Genomic DNA, 13740 nt, shown 5'->3' with positions numbered 1-13740 from the left:
CTTACGACGAGTTTACACAAGCTGCATGCGTATGCCCCGTGAGCTGCAGTATGGGCGAGACCGCAAGTCTCGACTGTCTCGAGTCGTGGCTCTCGACTGCGTATCTATCTATCTTTTCTAAGTTCTTGATTTGTTTGAAACAGATATATGCTATCACTTATGTACTATCGCGTTGTTTAGTGTCCGACATTGGATAATAAATATTAGAAGTAAGGTTACACCTATTTGACACTATATTCTGACGTTGTTTTATATATTATTAAATTCCGTTGTACTTTCACTGTCGATAGATTTATTAGTGTAAAAATATACAATTAATTTCTGTGTTATTCATACGTATTCAAATAACCATTTTTGTTGCAATGAAGTGTAATTAATTTTAGTGAATTTAAATATATCAATAGAGTAGACATGTAATATCACAATTTCTCTCTTTCACTCTCTGTGCGTGTATTCTATATACCATTTAAATAAAATACCTTTATCGATAAGAAAGTTTCATACCATTTAATTTAATCATAAATAATTTGTAAGTTTTAGATACGTTAATTAAAATAAGGCACAAAATGGCTCCAGTGCCTTTAGAGGGTCATCAAACTCCAGTTACCAACAATATACCGCAAGAAGGAAACCGCGGTGGTTCTATTTCCCTTGGAATGCTTATTGATTTTATCATACAACGCACTTATCACGAACTTACAGTTTTAGCTGAATTGTAAGAATCTTTATAGTGTCAAGATACTTTTACGTTATTATATTATTAAGATACATCTAAACAAGATCAAAATATAGCATAGATTAAATTAATAGACACAGTAAGAAAAAGTAATTTGATGTGGCCAAAGTATCTAAGAAGTTTTAATATATATTTACAGATTACCTAGGAAAACGGACATGGAACGTAAAATAGAGATATATAACTTCTCTGCTAGAACTAGACAATTATACGTACGATTACTAGCATTGGTTAAATGGGCCAACAGTGCTTCTAAAGTTGACAAATCTGCGGTATTTTTAAAATGAATATTTTCTCATTTACATTTGTATTACACAGATACTTTCATATACAGTACTGCCCACATAATTGACCAAGCCGGCCGCGATCATTTATGTGGGCATGGTTACTTCTCAGAATTCAACGGAGATAAGAAAAGAGGATAAGTGAGAGTGAGACGCAATAGCTGGCCACCCAAAACCATATATACAATGTATCATGTCATTTATGTGGGCACTACTGTTATTGATATAAGCTTATATTATTGAATGACTGGAACGAAGGTTTTTTTGGTAGCACATAATGGCCTTCTTGGATAAACAATCGCTACTTTTTGTCGATACGGCCGATATGCTTGCACGAATGGCTCGAGAAACATTAGTACATGCTAGGTTGCCTAATTTCCACATTCCTGCCGCGGTGGAAGTTTTGACAACTGGAACGTACAGTCGTTTGCCGGCATGCATAAGAGTAATTTTAACTTATCAAACATCTATCACTATACCGATGAAAGTCATTTTAATTTTAATGCTGGTCGTACAAATCTTCTTTTAATAGGAAAGAATTGTTCCTCCAGATCCAATCACGCCTGCGGAGAAAAGAAGTACGCTTCAGAGACTAAATCAAGTCATTCAACACAGATTAGTAACTGGAAATCTGCTTCCACAGATGCGTAACTTGAAGATCGAAGCAGGAAGAGTAACGTTTCTTGTGGAGCAGGAGTTTTCAGTGTCGCTTACGGTTATGGGAGATGGACCGACCGTACCCTGGAGATTGCTTGAATTGGAAATTTTGGTTTCAGACAGAGAAACAGGAGACGGCAAAGCTTTAGTGCATCCGTTGCAAACGCGCTACGTCCATCAAGTAATAATGTTTTTATAAATTACTATACTTTTTTTTTGATTAATCGTTTGTCATTGAAATAAGTACTTTCGATTGCAAGGTGGTTCAATCGAGGTTGGCAGAGAGTTCAAATCCGTTATCCGAAGTTTATCACATATTGCATTATTTCTGTCAGTCCCTTCAACTGGAAGTACTTTATTCCCAAACACTGCGATTAATAAGAGACAGGCTGGATGATCACATTCACGTGGACGAATATACACCGGGGAAATGTCTTTCTGTATCGTACTGGAGAGAACTGACTAACAAAGATCCTCGATCGGAATTGGGATACAAGCTGACGGTACAGGTGGATCAACACGATCCAGCTAGATCTCTTGCGATAGTACACGTTCCATCGTTAGGCAACAAGGAAAGTGAAATAGCGGACAGAGCAATCAGGTCCGACCAGTTATCGATGGAATGTTTGTTAGTGCATACAATTTATATACGCACCAGAAGTAGGTTATTAGATTTAAAACAAGAGTTACAGACAATGTTAAAAGACGTCGAGTGCACTTTGGCCGGATCGCCTGCAATTCTCTCCGTTCCAATTTTGCAACCTTGTTTGAGAGCGGAACATCTTCTAGTTACCGTCGATACTCATACAGGAATGTTGCAATGCCATGTACCTCAGTACAAGGCACCTTTGGTTCCCGAATTAACTGCTGCCTTAAACGGCGACCACTCACGTCTTTCATCTTTGATATCGGAGCTCAGGTGACTTTTTTTCTCAATTTTTTACTCGACTTTATTTGACATTTATTCCTATTTTTTGTTTCTCTTTTTCTATATCGTTGCACAAAATACGTTGCAGATTTTGGATAACGCAAAGAAGGTGTGAGAAAACGCTACAGCACCTTCCAGCGACTTCCCACGAACGTTTGCCGGTTCTCCATCACCCGGATCATCCTATGTCTAAAATCAGTAGACACCGTATGTTCGTTCAGCTCCATCGTCATCCTACTGTGATCTTGATAGTGGCGTTTAAAGAGAAGGAGACGTCGTCGTGCGAGATCGAATGCTCGTTTCATCTCGCGGTGGTGAAGCACAGTTCCGTAGAGGACGATCCACACGATGACAGTATCGAAACTGAAATACCAAAAATGTATTTGAAAGTTCAGAGTCTGATCGAATTCGACACTTTTGTGATAACCCATGGTCCTTTTACCAGCGTCGATAGCGGTCAGTTTCTTTATTATTTGTTATTGTAGTACATCGATATTACCATTCTGTTTCAAAGAAGAACGAAATGAAAAGCTTTAGCCAATATGTCACAGAAGCTACAGAAGCAAGCAGCGTGAAACGCAGAAGCACCGGGCCCAGCGGGAGGACCGACACCAGCGCCACCTTGCAGAACAGAAGGTCCAAGCAGCCCGCGTACTTTATTCCAGAGCTGGCGCACGTGGTTGCCCTTTGCGACGAAAGGATACCTTTCGTAACGCTGGCGCAAGAATTAACCAGAAGGGACATAGCTCATCAAGGGCTTCAAGTGGAAGCAAATGCTACCGCATTAGTTTTGAAACTGGTTCAGTTACCTATGCCCTCTGGCGTTACAAATTCCGACTGTGCGTGGTACGCGCTTCTTAAAAGATTGCTGAGCGTTTCGATCAGAGTCCAGGGTAAAGGTATGGCCAAAACGTGGATGGCCGAGTTCGTGTTTTACAGCAGCCCTCTATCCAGCAGTCACCCAAAAGAACAAGGTAGTATCATCAATTTTTCAAGTTAATACATTTAATCTCCTTTGGTAGTTCCTTGATTACTTGTATGATTTGTATCAGGGCTACGCAGACCTGTATATTTCCAATACGAAATGGGAACAGCGGATACCGTGTCACGCACGGTAGACGCGTTGCTCAACGATTGGGCGCAAATTGTACACCTCTATTCCATAATACACGATTTGGCAGAATACTACAAGATGGGTATGTTACAGAACATTATTGAAATTATATCTACCGACGATGTACACAGGGTGATAATAATTTATTCTATTTTTTATGTAACTCAGAAAAATACAGTCTGCGTAATATGATCAGCGTGAAGTCATATAACTATAGTAAATTAGTCTTAACTTATGGTCCAAATCGGGGAGCCACCGTTACCGTACAATGGAACACGATCGATAAAACGTTCAAGTTAATCTTTGGGAAAAGTAAGTGTCGTTCTACAAGTACAGTAGTGCCCACTTAAGTGGCCATACATTGTATACATGGTGTCCTCTTTCAGACACTCTTTGGACACTTAAGTGGGCACTACTGTATGTTGTTAGTGAATTACTTTTACAATGAATAACAAATGTATTTTTCTAATTATACAGGTCCAACGAGCACTACGATTAACGCTCATTCGATAATGAAGGAACAACTCGAGGCTCATTTGAACAGACACAGAAATCTAGCACAACTTACACACATTCTTCACGAAACGTTTCATCCTCTTACGTCGATCAGTAAACTGCCAACTATTCCACAGCTTTGCGTGTACAATTCGGTATGACTTTAAAACAAGCTATATAAACAAAATTAATTTAATATTATTATTTCTAATTTTAAATTACACTTTATCGCAGCGACCTCAAGTACCGGTACAAACCTTTACCATCATGCCGCAATGCGTGACTCTAGTTAGAATTGCGTATCAGGGTATGTACTGTTTGGAACTACGTTTACGCGGAGGTGGTTTAGTGAGTTTGAGAGACGGAGCGTACAGTCGCTTCGATAGAAGCTACGTCGTAGATGAATTTACCCCGACGCAAGGTCTTAAGGTGAACAGAAGTTTCTAAAAGAATTGCACATAGTATTCTCTATAATTCATCTTGTCGCTTATAGCGTTATGTAATGATCTCTGTACGATTAGGCATTTTTGTCGAAATACGTGGACGAGAGCGCGGTGTTCCGTAGAAGATCTCAATCGGAGGACGACAATCCTCCATCCCCTGTAACAATGGACAGCGACGGTGGCAGCGGTAGTGGAAATGTAGGTTTCCTGAGCCATCATAGAAGTGGACCACAATCGCCTGCTCAACAAAGGGATGGCTTGAGATTTCATCCACCCCTTACGCCACCTTCTGGCAGCAATCCTCATACTCCAGCCAGCCCACACACTACCAATATATCGCAGGTAAAATAGGATTAAAAATAAAAATAAGGATTTTTAAAAGTTCATAACTAGAACGACTCCTCAAGGAATTCTATATAACAATTTTAATGTTATTTCTGGGAAAATTTCTAAACTGTTATCAGCGTCACGATTTCTTTTCAACGATTTAGACGAACCAACATCAGAGCTTTGGAAGCAGCCCAGCCACTTCTTTCAATCTGGCTTCGCCGCCGTCTCTTCCACCTAATACACCTAACATGCTGCCACATCCTTCGCCGAGTTCCGGTTTGGTTGCCAATAGCCCTCTGAATCCAATGCACGTTCCTAGCCCGGCTGGCCTGATGCCCACTTCATCGCCTGGTCCTTGCAGCAATGTTCAAGTGGGGCACTCGCCTGCAGGATCTTTTATGCAGACAGGTACTAATATAACTTTGGTATCCTCTTTTCAAATTGCAATCACTATCGTTCAAAAAGAATTATTGCAGCTTTCAGGTACAAAGGACCCCGCACAGATCTCATGGAAGATGGCCCCCAGGTGGTCAAGGGGTAATATTTAAGGCCCCACAGTACTACCATTGAGTTTTAAGGGGTCAAATAAATGGACAGTGTACAACGGTGCTTCTTGCACTCAAATATGCAGTTATTATTGACTTTTGATCCCCCGTATCTCGGAAACTCAGTTCCATTTACGAGTTTGGGGCCCATTGGAACTTTTCATCAAGACACAATGAACCACATCATATCAAAAGTTCAGCTAATTTAACCGGGGGGCCATTTTCCACAAGATCTGTGCGGCGGGGGTCCTTTACGCGTTTGCATTTGTGGAAATTTGGGCGATAAGTAATCTTGTAAAATTTATATGAATGGCGTTGTGTAATTTTAGGGCACATAGACGGGAGCCCGTTCCCGTCTTCGCAGAGTATGGCTTCACCAGCGGCATCTAATTGGCCAGGATCCCCCAATGTACCTAGACCATCTCCAGCACGTCCAGCACAGAGTCCAGGACACGCTGCTCTACACAGCCCTCAAGCTTCCGATCACAAGGCAGGAACACACATTTCAAGAGTGCTTCCACAACGTTCCTGGGCGGGTGCTGTACCCACGCTGCTTACCCACGAAGCTTTGGAACTGCTTTGTTGCCCCTCCCCGCACCCTTCCGGTCTCTCCGGACCAGATCTTTCTCCGTTGGAAAGATTCTTAGGGTGCATCTATCTACGTAGACAATTTCAACGATTCATACAAACCGATGATTGCGTACGAATTCTAATTTTTATTTCATTTACATAAAATGTTGGTTCGTTGCTTTCATAATGTGTTATAAAAATATCAACAGCTAACTGCGATCAACAGTACCGAGCCAGGAGTTGTGCAATTTAAGGTAGAAAGCTTGCAGTGCCGAGTTGGTTTAAATCCACAGCATTTGCAGTCTCTTCATATAAAAGTACAACCTCTTCCCGAGCATAAGGATCAATGGACGCTCGAGGAGTTACAAGTAATCCTTTTGTTGTCGTTTTTATTTTAATTCTGTCATTTTTTATATACTTTTATCTTCTATTTTTTGTTTCGCAGATTATAGAGAAATTCTTTGACACGAAAGCAGCAGCTCCGCCGTACAAACCAAACACGCTCTCCGGTTTTGGCAGGATGTTGAATGTTCCTTTTAACGTCCTGAAAGATTTCGTACAAATTATGAGATTAGAACTAGTACCTGGGTTAGTGCAGCATCAGACACTTAAGTGGAATGTACAATGGTGTTTGAGGATTCCTCCTTCCGGCACTCCGATCGTACCCACTGGCATGGCGGCCGTGCTTGTGTGCAGAAATAAAATTCTTTTTTTCGTAAGTACACGTTCGCGAAAATGAAATACGATTTTATTCGATTTTTTAACAACGTGATTAATAACCGAACACTTTATTCGTCAGTTGCAAATAACGAGGATCGGATTACCATATCAGGGGGAGACACCCTCTCTGGTTTTACCATTAGTTTACGACGTTAGCACAAATTTAACGCAATTGGCGGAGAAACGTGATCCTAGTCCAGCATCCGCGATGGCCGCCGCATCCCTTCAATTAAAGAGATTTGCCGAGTACAGTGCAAATCAATCCGAGTGTTCACTTTTCCCTGCTGTTCTAGATTTGTTATCTAATTTGACTCTACCGTCAGAGCCACCGGTTATGCCTCAGGTAAGTGTATGTTTATACAAATAACGTACTTAAAAAGCTAACTTGACAAAGGGAACACATGAATTTTAAGCTAAAAAATAAGATGTTTTGCATTAAAATATCTCGAGCATTTACATCAAATATCTAAATTTAAATCCTGTTTCATTACCTTCTGTCAGACTTTTTTTAAAAGTTTGTTTTAAAAGGATTACCACTCTGTATATAATAGAGATATAATTAACAACACCGTGCTCGTGATTATTTAACGGACATTTAGTATTATTTATTTGTAAAAGAAATCTGCGCGTGCAATATATTTTACAATATTGTAGTATAATGTAAAAATAATTGTATATACAATGTGGTCTGAATAAAGGTGTTACGAAGCTGTTTTATCCAAAACCGTTGCAGATATCGACTTCAATTCCTCATCTGAAGATGCAAATATGTATACAATTTGGTATGTTTAGGTGGTTCCGTCGCCAGCTAGCGGACAGGTAACGCCGACACAGCAAATTCAAAGCCCCGCGATGCAGTTACATTCTCCTATGGCTGGAAACCAGGGCCCCGCGCAAGGCCCATACGGGATCCAAAGTATGCCACAGATGGGAATAATGGGTGGACCGCCTCAATAGGATATGCTTTACTCTCCGAATCCCCTCTGTTTGTCAACTCCGTCGACCTGGATCAACTGAGTCGCATCGCAACGTCCATTTTATATCTCTTTGTTTATTCAATGGACCGTTCTGGGGAATTTCAGGAGAGTCGTCTTGTAAAAATGTTTGCTTTGCAAAGAAATCTAGCTATGAACATTACGTCTGTAAAAACTTCAAACTAAAATTTTGTTTATACAAATTTGTACACATCACAGAAACAGTGTTATACGATAATTTAAGAATAGACGGACTATGTTTCGTGACAAGGTAAGTGTAATTTATTAACTGAATAAAATTTACTTTTAATACAATCCATTTATCTTTCAATTTATCTTGTATTTTTGTACAAACCTGCATTCATTAACATTGTGACTGACCGTAAGAAGAATCATGTCGCAAACTTTTTAAAAGTACAAATTCTATTGTAATAAAGTTTCAAGGTAGTGCAAATATTCTTCTAAGGTTGAATGGAACTTCCAAGTTGCTTTGGCAGTGAAAATGAGAACTTTAAGATTAATTTTGTGATAAGGAGGGAAACTACTAAGTAGATGGAACAAATTATTACTGTACCATGTATTATATTAAAGTATTGCAATTTACCAATGTATGGAATTATGTCTATTATGATCAAAGAGCTGATTGCGTAACAAATTAGTTTGAGATTGTAACTTGAAAGAAGCCCATGGTTTCACTATGCAAAAAATTATTAAAATTAACGAAAAAATGATGAGAATTAATAAAAGTAATTATCTAAAATGTATTGCTTGAAATACTGAAAATTTAGACATAAATGATAATTATCATGAAATTTGTATTTTTACAATAGAAAAGTATCAATTATTTTGATTCAAGAAATATGATATAACTCCATTAATTGGTACCACCATTTAAGTGTATGTAAAATTAATATTTTCTGTAGTTATTATTTACCATCATAAACTCATTTGTATCGCTTACATTAAATGACATAAAAAATATTTATTATAGTACTGTGTTTACTGTAATTGTCGGGTATGTCTATATTTACATTTAATCTTTATCTTATATAATAATAAATATGCGCATACTAAAATTTTTAAATCCCTCAAAAATTCAGGTAATATAACCTCATGCTAGTTGTAGAAAAAAAAAAAATTGGATATCCCATACATAACTTGTTTTTTAAGTGATTTCTAATCTTTGTAAATTGTACGAATGTTTAGCTAAATATCAAGGAATATTCAATCCACAAAAAAAATTGAATGTTCAAAAATATTTATTTATGTATTCATGAGATGGAAGTGCTGCCCATGCTACTGTTTCATGGTAACGGTAGAGCCAAGAACTACTAGATTTCGGAATAATGGAGGTATCATAGGTCATAGCCCGATCAAGATCGTGAATCTGTCTTGTTTAATAAAAGTTGAATTGCGTGATTTTACCGTGAAAGAACTAATTTCTAATATATGTTTCTAAGACCTAGCACTCTGTTTCGTATATAATTTCGAAATTTAAAAAGTGAAAACACATTTTTATGCAGTAAAATGCAGGAGAGACGGTACTTCTATATTGTATTCATTTCTAGTTTCAATTTCAAATTTGTAATATTTTTCAATCTGCTGACATTCAGTGTGTATCAGAGAATTAATAATCAGTTTCAAACTATATTTCCGAAGCGTAATCTTTTAATCGTTTCGATGTTGCTTTTAGTTACGCGATCGTATTTCTCTTAATTTCATTCTTCCTTAAGATCCAACTTCTTTCCCTTGTATCTCACAATAAATCATTACTCTATAGAATTTCTAAATTTATCTCTGTTCGCTGGTTTCTACTTTATTTCCTTGTTGCAAAGCTTACATAATTTTATGAATCGCTAAATTTTTCAGTTCTGACAAGATAATACATTGGATGCACAACGCTTGCAAAAAATGAAATCAATGAAAGCGAAGGCAAAAGCCAAAAAACACAATGGCAAATTTGGAAGAGTTAAATTCCCTTCTAAAGAAGCTGCTCCTACTAATCCAGATTTGTCGCACCTACGTCCACCGATAGACACGAGCGTGTCGTCTCTGTATCGTGTGAGCAAAGTTTTAGAAACCGGAAGCGATGAAGTTAGATCCATTTTGGCGTACGAATGCGATTTGATATACGAGTGTCGTATATGTCGAAGCCTCTTCAGAAGCCTGGTTAACTTCGTCTCTCATAAAAGAATATATTGTAAAGAAAAGTTTGACGTCACGTTTTATAGAAATTCTTCAACGAATCACGATGCTGTACGTTCTGCTTTGTGTATTTTTGTACTAAGATAAGGCATTTAGGCGGTACCAATTTTGTTGTAATTCTTATTGCAATTATTTCATTAATGCTGTTCACATAATGTATAATATGAATTAGTAAATTAATATATTTATCATAGAATAGGACACATATACATTATAATTTATTTTATGTAATCATTTCTTCAAACCTTCTTCAATATTTCTGTAATTATTCCACAGTTTACGTTCAAATTTTTCAAGTCTAGTTAAGAAGCCTATTATTTATAATAAACATATAATTATTAATACACGTTTGACAATGTTCTCATTGTATATTCTGATTTTCAATGCGTATGCAGACTTTACATGTATAGACGTTAACTGTGTTACAGATTCTGACGAGTAAATTAGATGTACAAAGACCAGAGAAAATATCTCAAGAATCTAGCGAAAACAATAGGATCTTGAGAAGTCAAGTTCCTAAAGAAGAGCAAAAGAAAGATCTCACTTCTGTCATTAATATGTTACAGAAGAAACAAACAGAAAGTTTTCATAGTCATGTACAGCAACCTTGTTTCGAGACTGTGCAATCGAATCCCTCTGCGGTTTATCAGACCGTCGAGTCTGTGGTCCAGACACCGAATCATGTGGATCTAATGAAAACGCAGGTGAAATTATAAGCAACTAAAAATGAAAGCAGTTAAGGAATAAATAACGCTATAAATACGTAATACAATTTAGGCAATGGAGTTAAAAAACATGATAAGTGGACAAACTGCAGTATTAGGCCCGGATGGACAAGTTTTGCAATCTACTCAAGAAAAGAACAATAGCAACGAAGATAGTGGCCAGATTTGTGAAACAGAACTCAACTGTTCTACATGTACGTTGTAATTATTTCTGAATACCCGTTATTAACTGTAACAGTCTAAAATATTTGTTGAACTCGACTGTTTCTCTAGCACCTGTAATTTCTAAAGTATCGAAGATGCTTGTTATCGTTTATCCCTAATTATCCATAATTTTAAAATAATTACTAATCGTGACAATTTTTTATTTCATTACTGGCCATCCTCGATTGTTAGGCGGAGCAAAATTTTCGACGAGAAAGACATTGGCAGTTCATACGAGAACACTGCACACGTCTCGTAGATTATGCTATCCTTGCCCTTGTTGTTCCAGTACATTTGCGAACACTTGGAGCGTGTATCGCCATCTCTTCAAAGGTATTTAAAAAATTAAATAATGTAATACTCATAAAGCAACACTGGTCCGAATAAAATTTGAAAGTAATTCGAAATTTTTATTTTTGAGCAAGCTTTTGATATTGATAAAAATAATACAGTCCACAGGAAGTCGAACGAGCAAGTGCGAAAGTTCAGATCGCAGATTCAGGAGAAAGCATTTATCAAAGATACAACTGCCGCCGAGGATCTGGAAAGGCAGCAGGCTAATAAAAATTTATTGAGCAGAGCGCCGCTCCGAATTAATGAAACACAGGTATCTCGATTGATATAGTAATTCGTTGGTTCCTGTTAAAGTATTGTTAATTTGGGAAAAACTCGGTATTTTAATAGGAGTGGATGAATCATTTAGAATCTGATACAGCGTTGCAAAGATGCGGTGGTTGTGGGAAACGGTTTGATAGAAAGGCAGCTTTGTCTGCTCATTCGCAATATTGTCATCAACGTGTAGCAGCCAATGGAAATATATCTAAAATAAGAAAGACTAATAAAGTTTCGCCGGACTGTATTTCGAGCAACGTCGTGGTTGCTTTGGAGTCTTCAGAAATTTGCAATAGCAATGAGACACCTATTCGCGTGGAAGCTGTTGCCAGTCTGAGCAAAGTTGACTGGGACATGTTAGAAAATGGAAAACCAATTTCACAGGATAAAGTCAGTGAAAATGTAACGGTTCCCACGACGAACGAGGATAAAATAGAGGCGGATGAACAGAATCATTTCTCTACAAATAATGCCTCGAATTCTTTAGAAATCGTCTACACTAATATAAACACCCGTAAAACTAACGTTGGGAGTAAGAAAAGAAAAAACAAGGACAGCGCGAAGAGATTGATCACCAATATAGGTGACTTTGTTTGACCAGTTTTATCAATTTAATATTATTTATAAAACGTGTACTACAAAGTGAAGCTTTTCTTTTCAGATAACGGTACGAGAGTAATGCCTGGGAAAGTAACCGTTGAAAAAGAAACGGAAACTGAAAAAGTGGATCATGTATTGGCAATGGAAATGAAGGTAGCCTCGATAGTGAATCTTCAAAAACTGCAGTGCCTTTTATGTAAACAAAAATTCCCTTCGGTGAATAATTTAAGAAGACACGCTGCCATTCACATTGGTTGGAATCGTTATCAGTGTAAACTTTGTAGCTTTAAATGTTTCGTTAAGTGTGACTGTGTTGCACACTGTAATAAAGAACACAATGCTCAGAATAACCGTGTTATTATAGAAGAAATGATATCTCAAATACCAGACGATAAATATACGTCTGAACAAGATATAACGTTGGATATAACTAACTTGGAAGAGCAGTTTCGTACACCGGAAGTTGTGGAAATTAGTATCTCTCCAGGGCATAAAGATCCGGAAATTCATGTGCAGTCGAATGCAACGCATGAAACGGACACGGGAATAGTAAACGAAACGGGAACAAAAGCAGACGATGAAACGGAAGCAAGAGTAGCAAACGAAACGGAAGCAAACGTGGTAGATGAAACGGAAAAGAAAGCGGAAGAGAAAGTGGCGGATGAAACGGAAGGAAAAGCAGCGGATGTAACGGAAGAAGAAGCGGTGGATGAAAATTTGGCCGCGTTTCAAGAAACAGTAGACGCCACCGAGGGAATCGAGGAGTCTTTGAGTAATGGCATTAAAAGCCAGAATACTTCGGGACTGGATCCTGAGCTCAGAAAAATGGTGATGGAAGTTATCTTTGGATCGTCCGAAGTAAGTTCTACGAAAGAAGTGGAAACGAATGAAAGCGTGTCTTCGGAACAGTCCCAGGTAAAATTGCAAAATAAAGGGGACGGCGAAATGCAATCGAAAGATTCCGATTCGAAGGAAAAGGACATCGCGTCCCTGCACGATAGCTCGAAACCTCAGCGCCCCATTCGGAATAAGATCAAACCACTGAACAAAGATTTCATTTACGATTTAAAGGAAGTGACGTTTCGTAAGGACGTGGCGCTCCGAAAGGATGGTTTGATCGTGAAACCTTTCAACAAACCACTTGTGAAAAAGTCGTTGATTCGGGAGGAAGATAATTTGGATGACGATGAACAATTACCGAAACGTTTTAAATCTTTAGAAAACAACGAAGTGTCGATTCTGTGCGACAACAGTGCTATAGACAAATACGAGATGAAGTTTAACAGAGGCGGTTTAAAGAGTAACCATACGTTTTCCCAGTGTCATGGGTAGTTAAATGTGTATAATAATAAAAGATAGTGTGGTCTTTATACAATATAATTACTTCGTTGTGTAAAATTTCGATTTCTTAGTAGGAGTTTTAATTACTTGTAATTATTATTATACAAGCATGTATATTGTAATATACAAATATGTTTCAGCTAAATAGGATCACCTAAAAATGTTCGTCTTATTTTTTCTACAAATTAATTTAGCTTTCCTATGAAACTGATATCTTTCCCTCTCTACCAAAGTCGAGCAAGTTTTACATTTGCTTC

The 13740-nt window shown here is 37.8% G+C and overlaps 2 protein-coding genes across 2 annotated transcripts; both read left to right on the top strand.

Annotated features, from left to right (window-relative positions):
- Positions 1–101: 101 nt before the first annotated feature.
- LOC122396368 (mediator of RNA polymerase II transcription subunit 14) lies at positions 102–8045 on the top strand. Its single transcript, XM_043394693.1, has 19 exons — positions 102–209; positions 535–715; positions 876–1008; positions 1292–1465; positions 1553–1858; positions 1938–2596; positions 2694–3061; positions 3157–3579; positions 3658–3801; positions 3888–4031; positions 4197–4369; positions 4449–4643; positions 4736–4999; positions 5149–5395; positions 5862–6232; positions 6312–6470; positions 6548–6817; positions 6902–7165; positions 7615–8045. The coding sequence occupies exons 2-19, from the start codon at positions 567–569 to the stop codon at positions 7777–7779; spliced, it is 4608 nt and encodes a 1535-aa protein (XP_043250628.1). The 5' UTR covers positions 102–209; positions 535–566; the 3' UTR covers positions 7780–8045.
- Positions 8046–9222: 1177 nt separating this feature from the next.
- LOC122396536 (zinc finger protein 800) lies at positions 9223–13474 on the top strand. The gene is made up of 8 exons (XM_043395053.1): positions 9223–9337; positions 9666–10052; positions 10430–10705; positions 10779–10920; positions 11123–11263; positions 11383–11537; positions 11615–12125; positions 12204–13474. The coding sequence occupies exons 2-8, from the start codon at positions 9708–9710 to the stop codon at positions 13472–13474; spliced, it is 2841 nt and encodes a 946-aa protein (XP_043250988.1). The 5' UTR covers positions 9223–9337; positions 9666–9707.
- Positions 13475–13740: the final 266 nt, after the last annotated feature.

Source organism: Colletes gigas, unplaced genomic scaffold (genome assembly GCF_013123115.1).
Source record: "Colletes gigas isolate AHSC1104 unplaced genomic scaffold, ASM1312311v1 Colletes_gigas_Sc00007, whole genome shotgun sequence".
In the NCBI taxonomy this organism is placed as follows: Eukaryota; Metazoa; Arthropoda; class Insecta; order Hymenoptera; family Colletidae; genus Colletes; species Colletes gigas.
The sequence above is the reverse complement of the archived record's forward strand: the minus strand, read 5'-3'. Positions and strand labels throughout refer to the sequence as shown.

What these genes read in the sequence shown, in the direction of transcription:
- LOC122396368 (XM_043394693.1), top strand. Translation starts at nt 567, where the DNA reads ATGGCTCCAGTGCCTTTAGAGGGTCATCAAACTCCAGTTACCAACAAT. An exon ending in CTAAAGTTGACAAATCTGCG is followed by an intron (nt 1,009 to 1,291) that starts GTATTTTTAAAA and finishes TTTTTTTGGTAG; the next exon opens with CACATAATGGCCTTCTTGGA. An exon ending in GGACGCTCGAGGAGTTACAA is followed by an intron (nt 6,471 to 6,547) that starts GTAATCCTTTTG and finishes TTTGTTTCGCAG; the next exon opens with ATTATAGAGAAATTCTTTGA.
- LOC122396536 (XM_043395053.1), top strand. Translation starts at nt 9,708, where the DNA reads ATGAAATCAATGAAAGCGAAGGCAAAAGCCAAAAAACACAATGGCAAA. An exon ending in TGGATCTAATGAAAACGCAG is followed by an intron (nt 10,706 to 10,778) that starts GTGAAATTATAA and finishes AATACAATTTAG; the next exon opens with GCAATGGAGTTAAAAAACAT. An exon ending in AGAACTCAACTGTTCTACAT is followed by an intron (nt 10,921 to 11,122) that starts GTACGTTGTAAT and finishes CTCGATTGTTAG; the next exon opens with GCGGAGCAAAATTTTCGACG.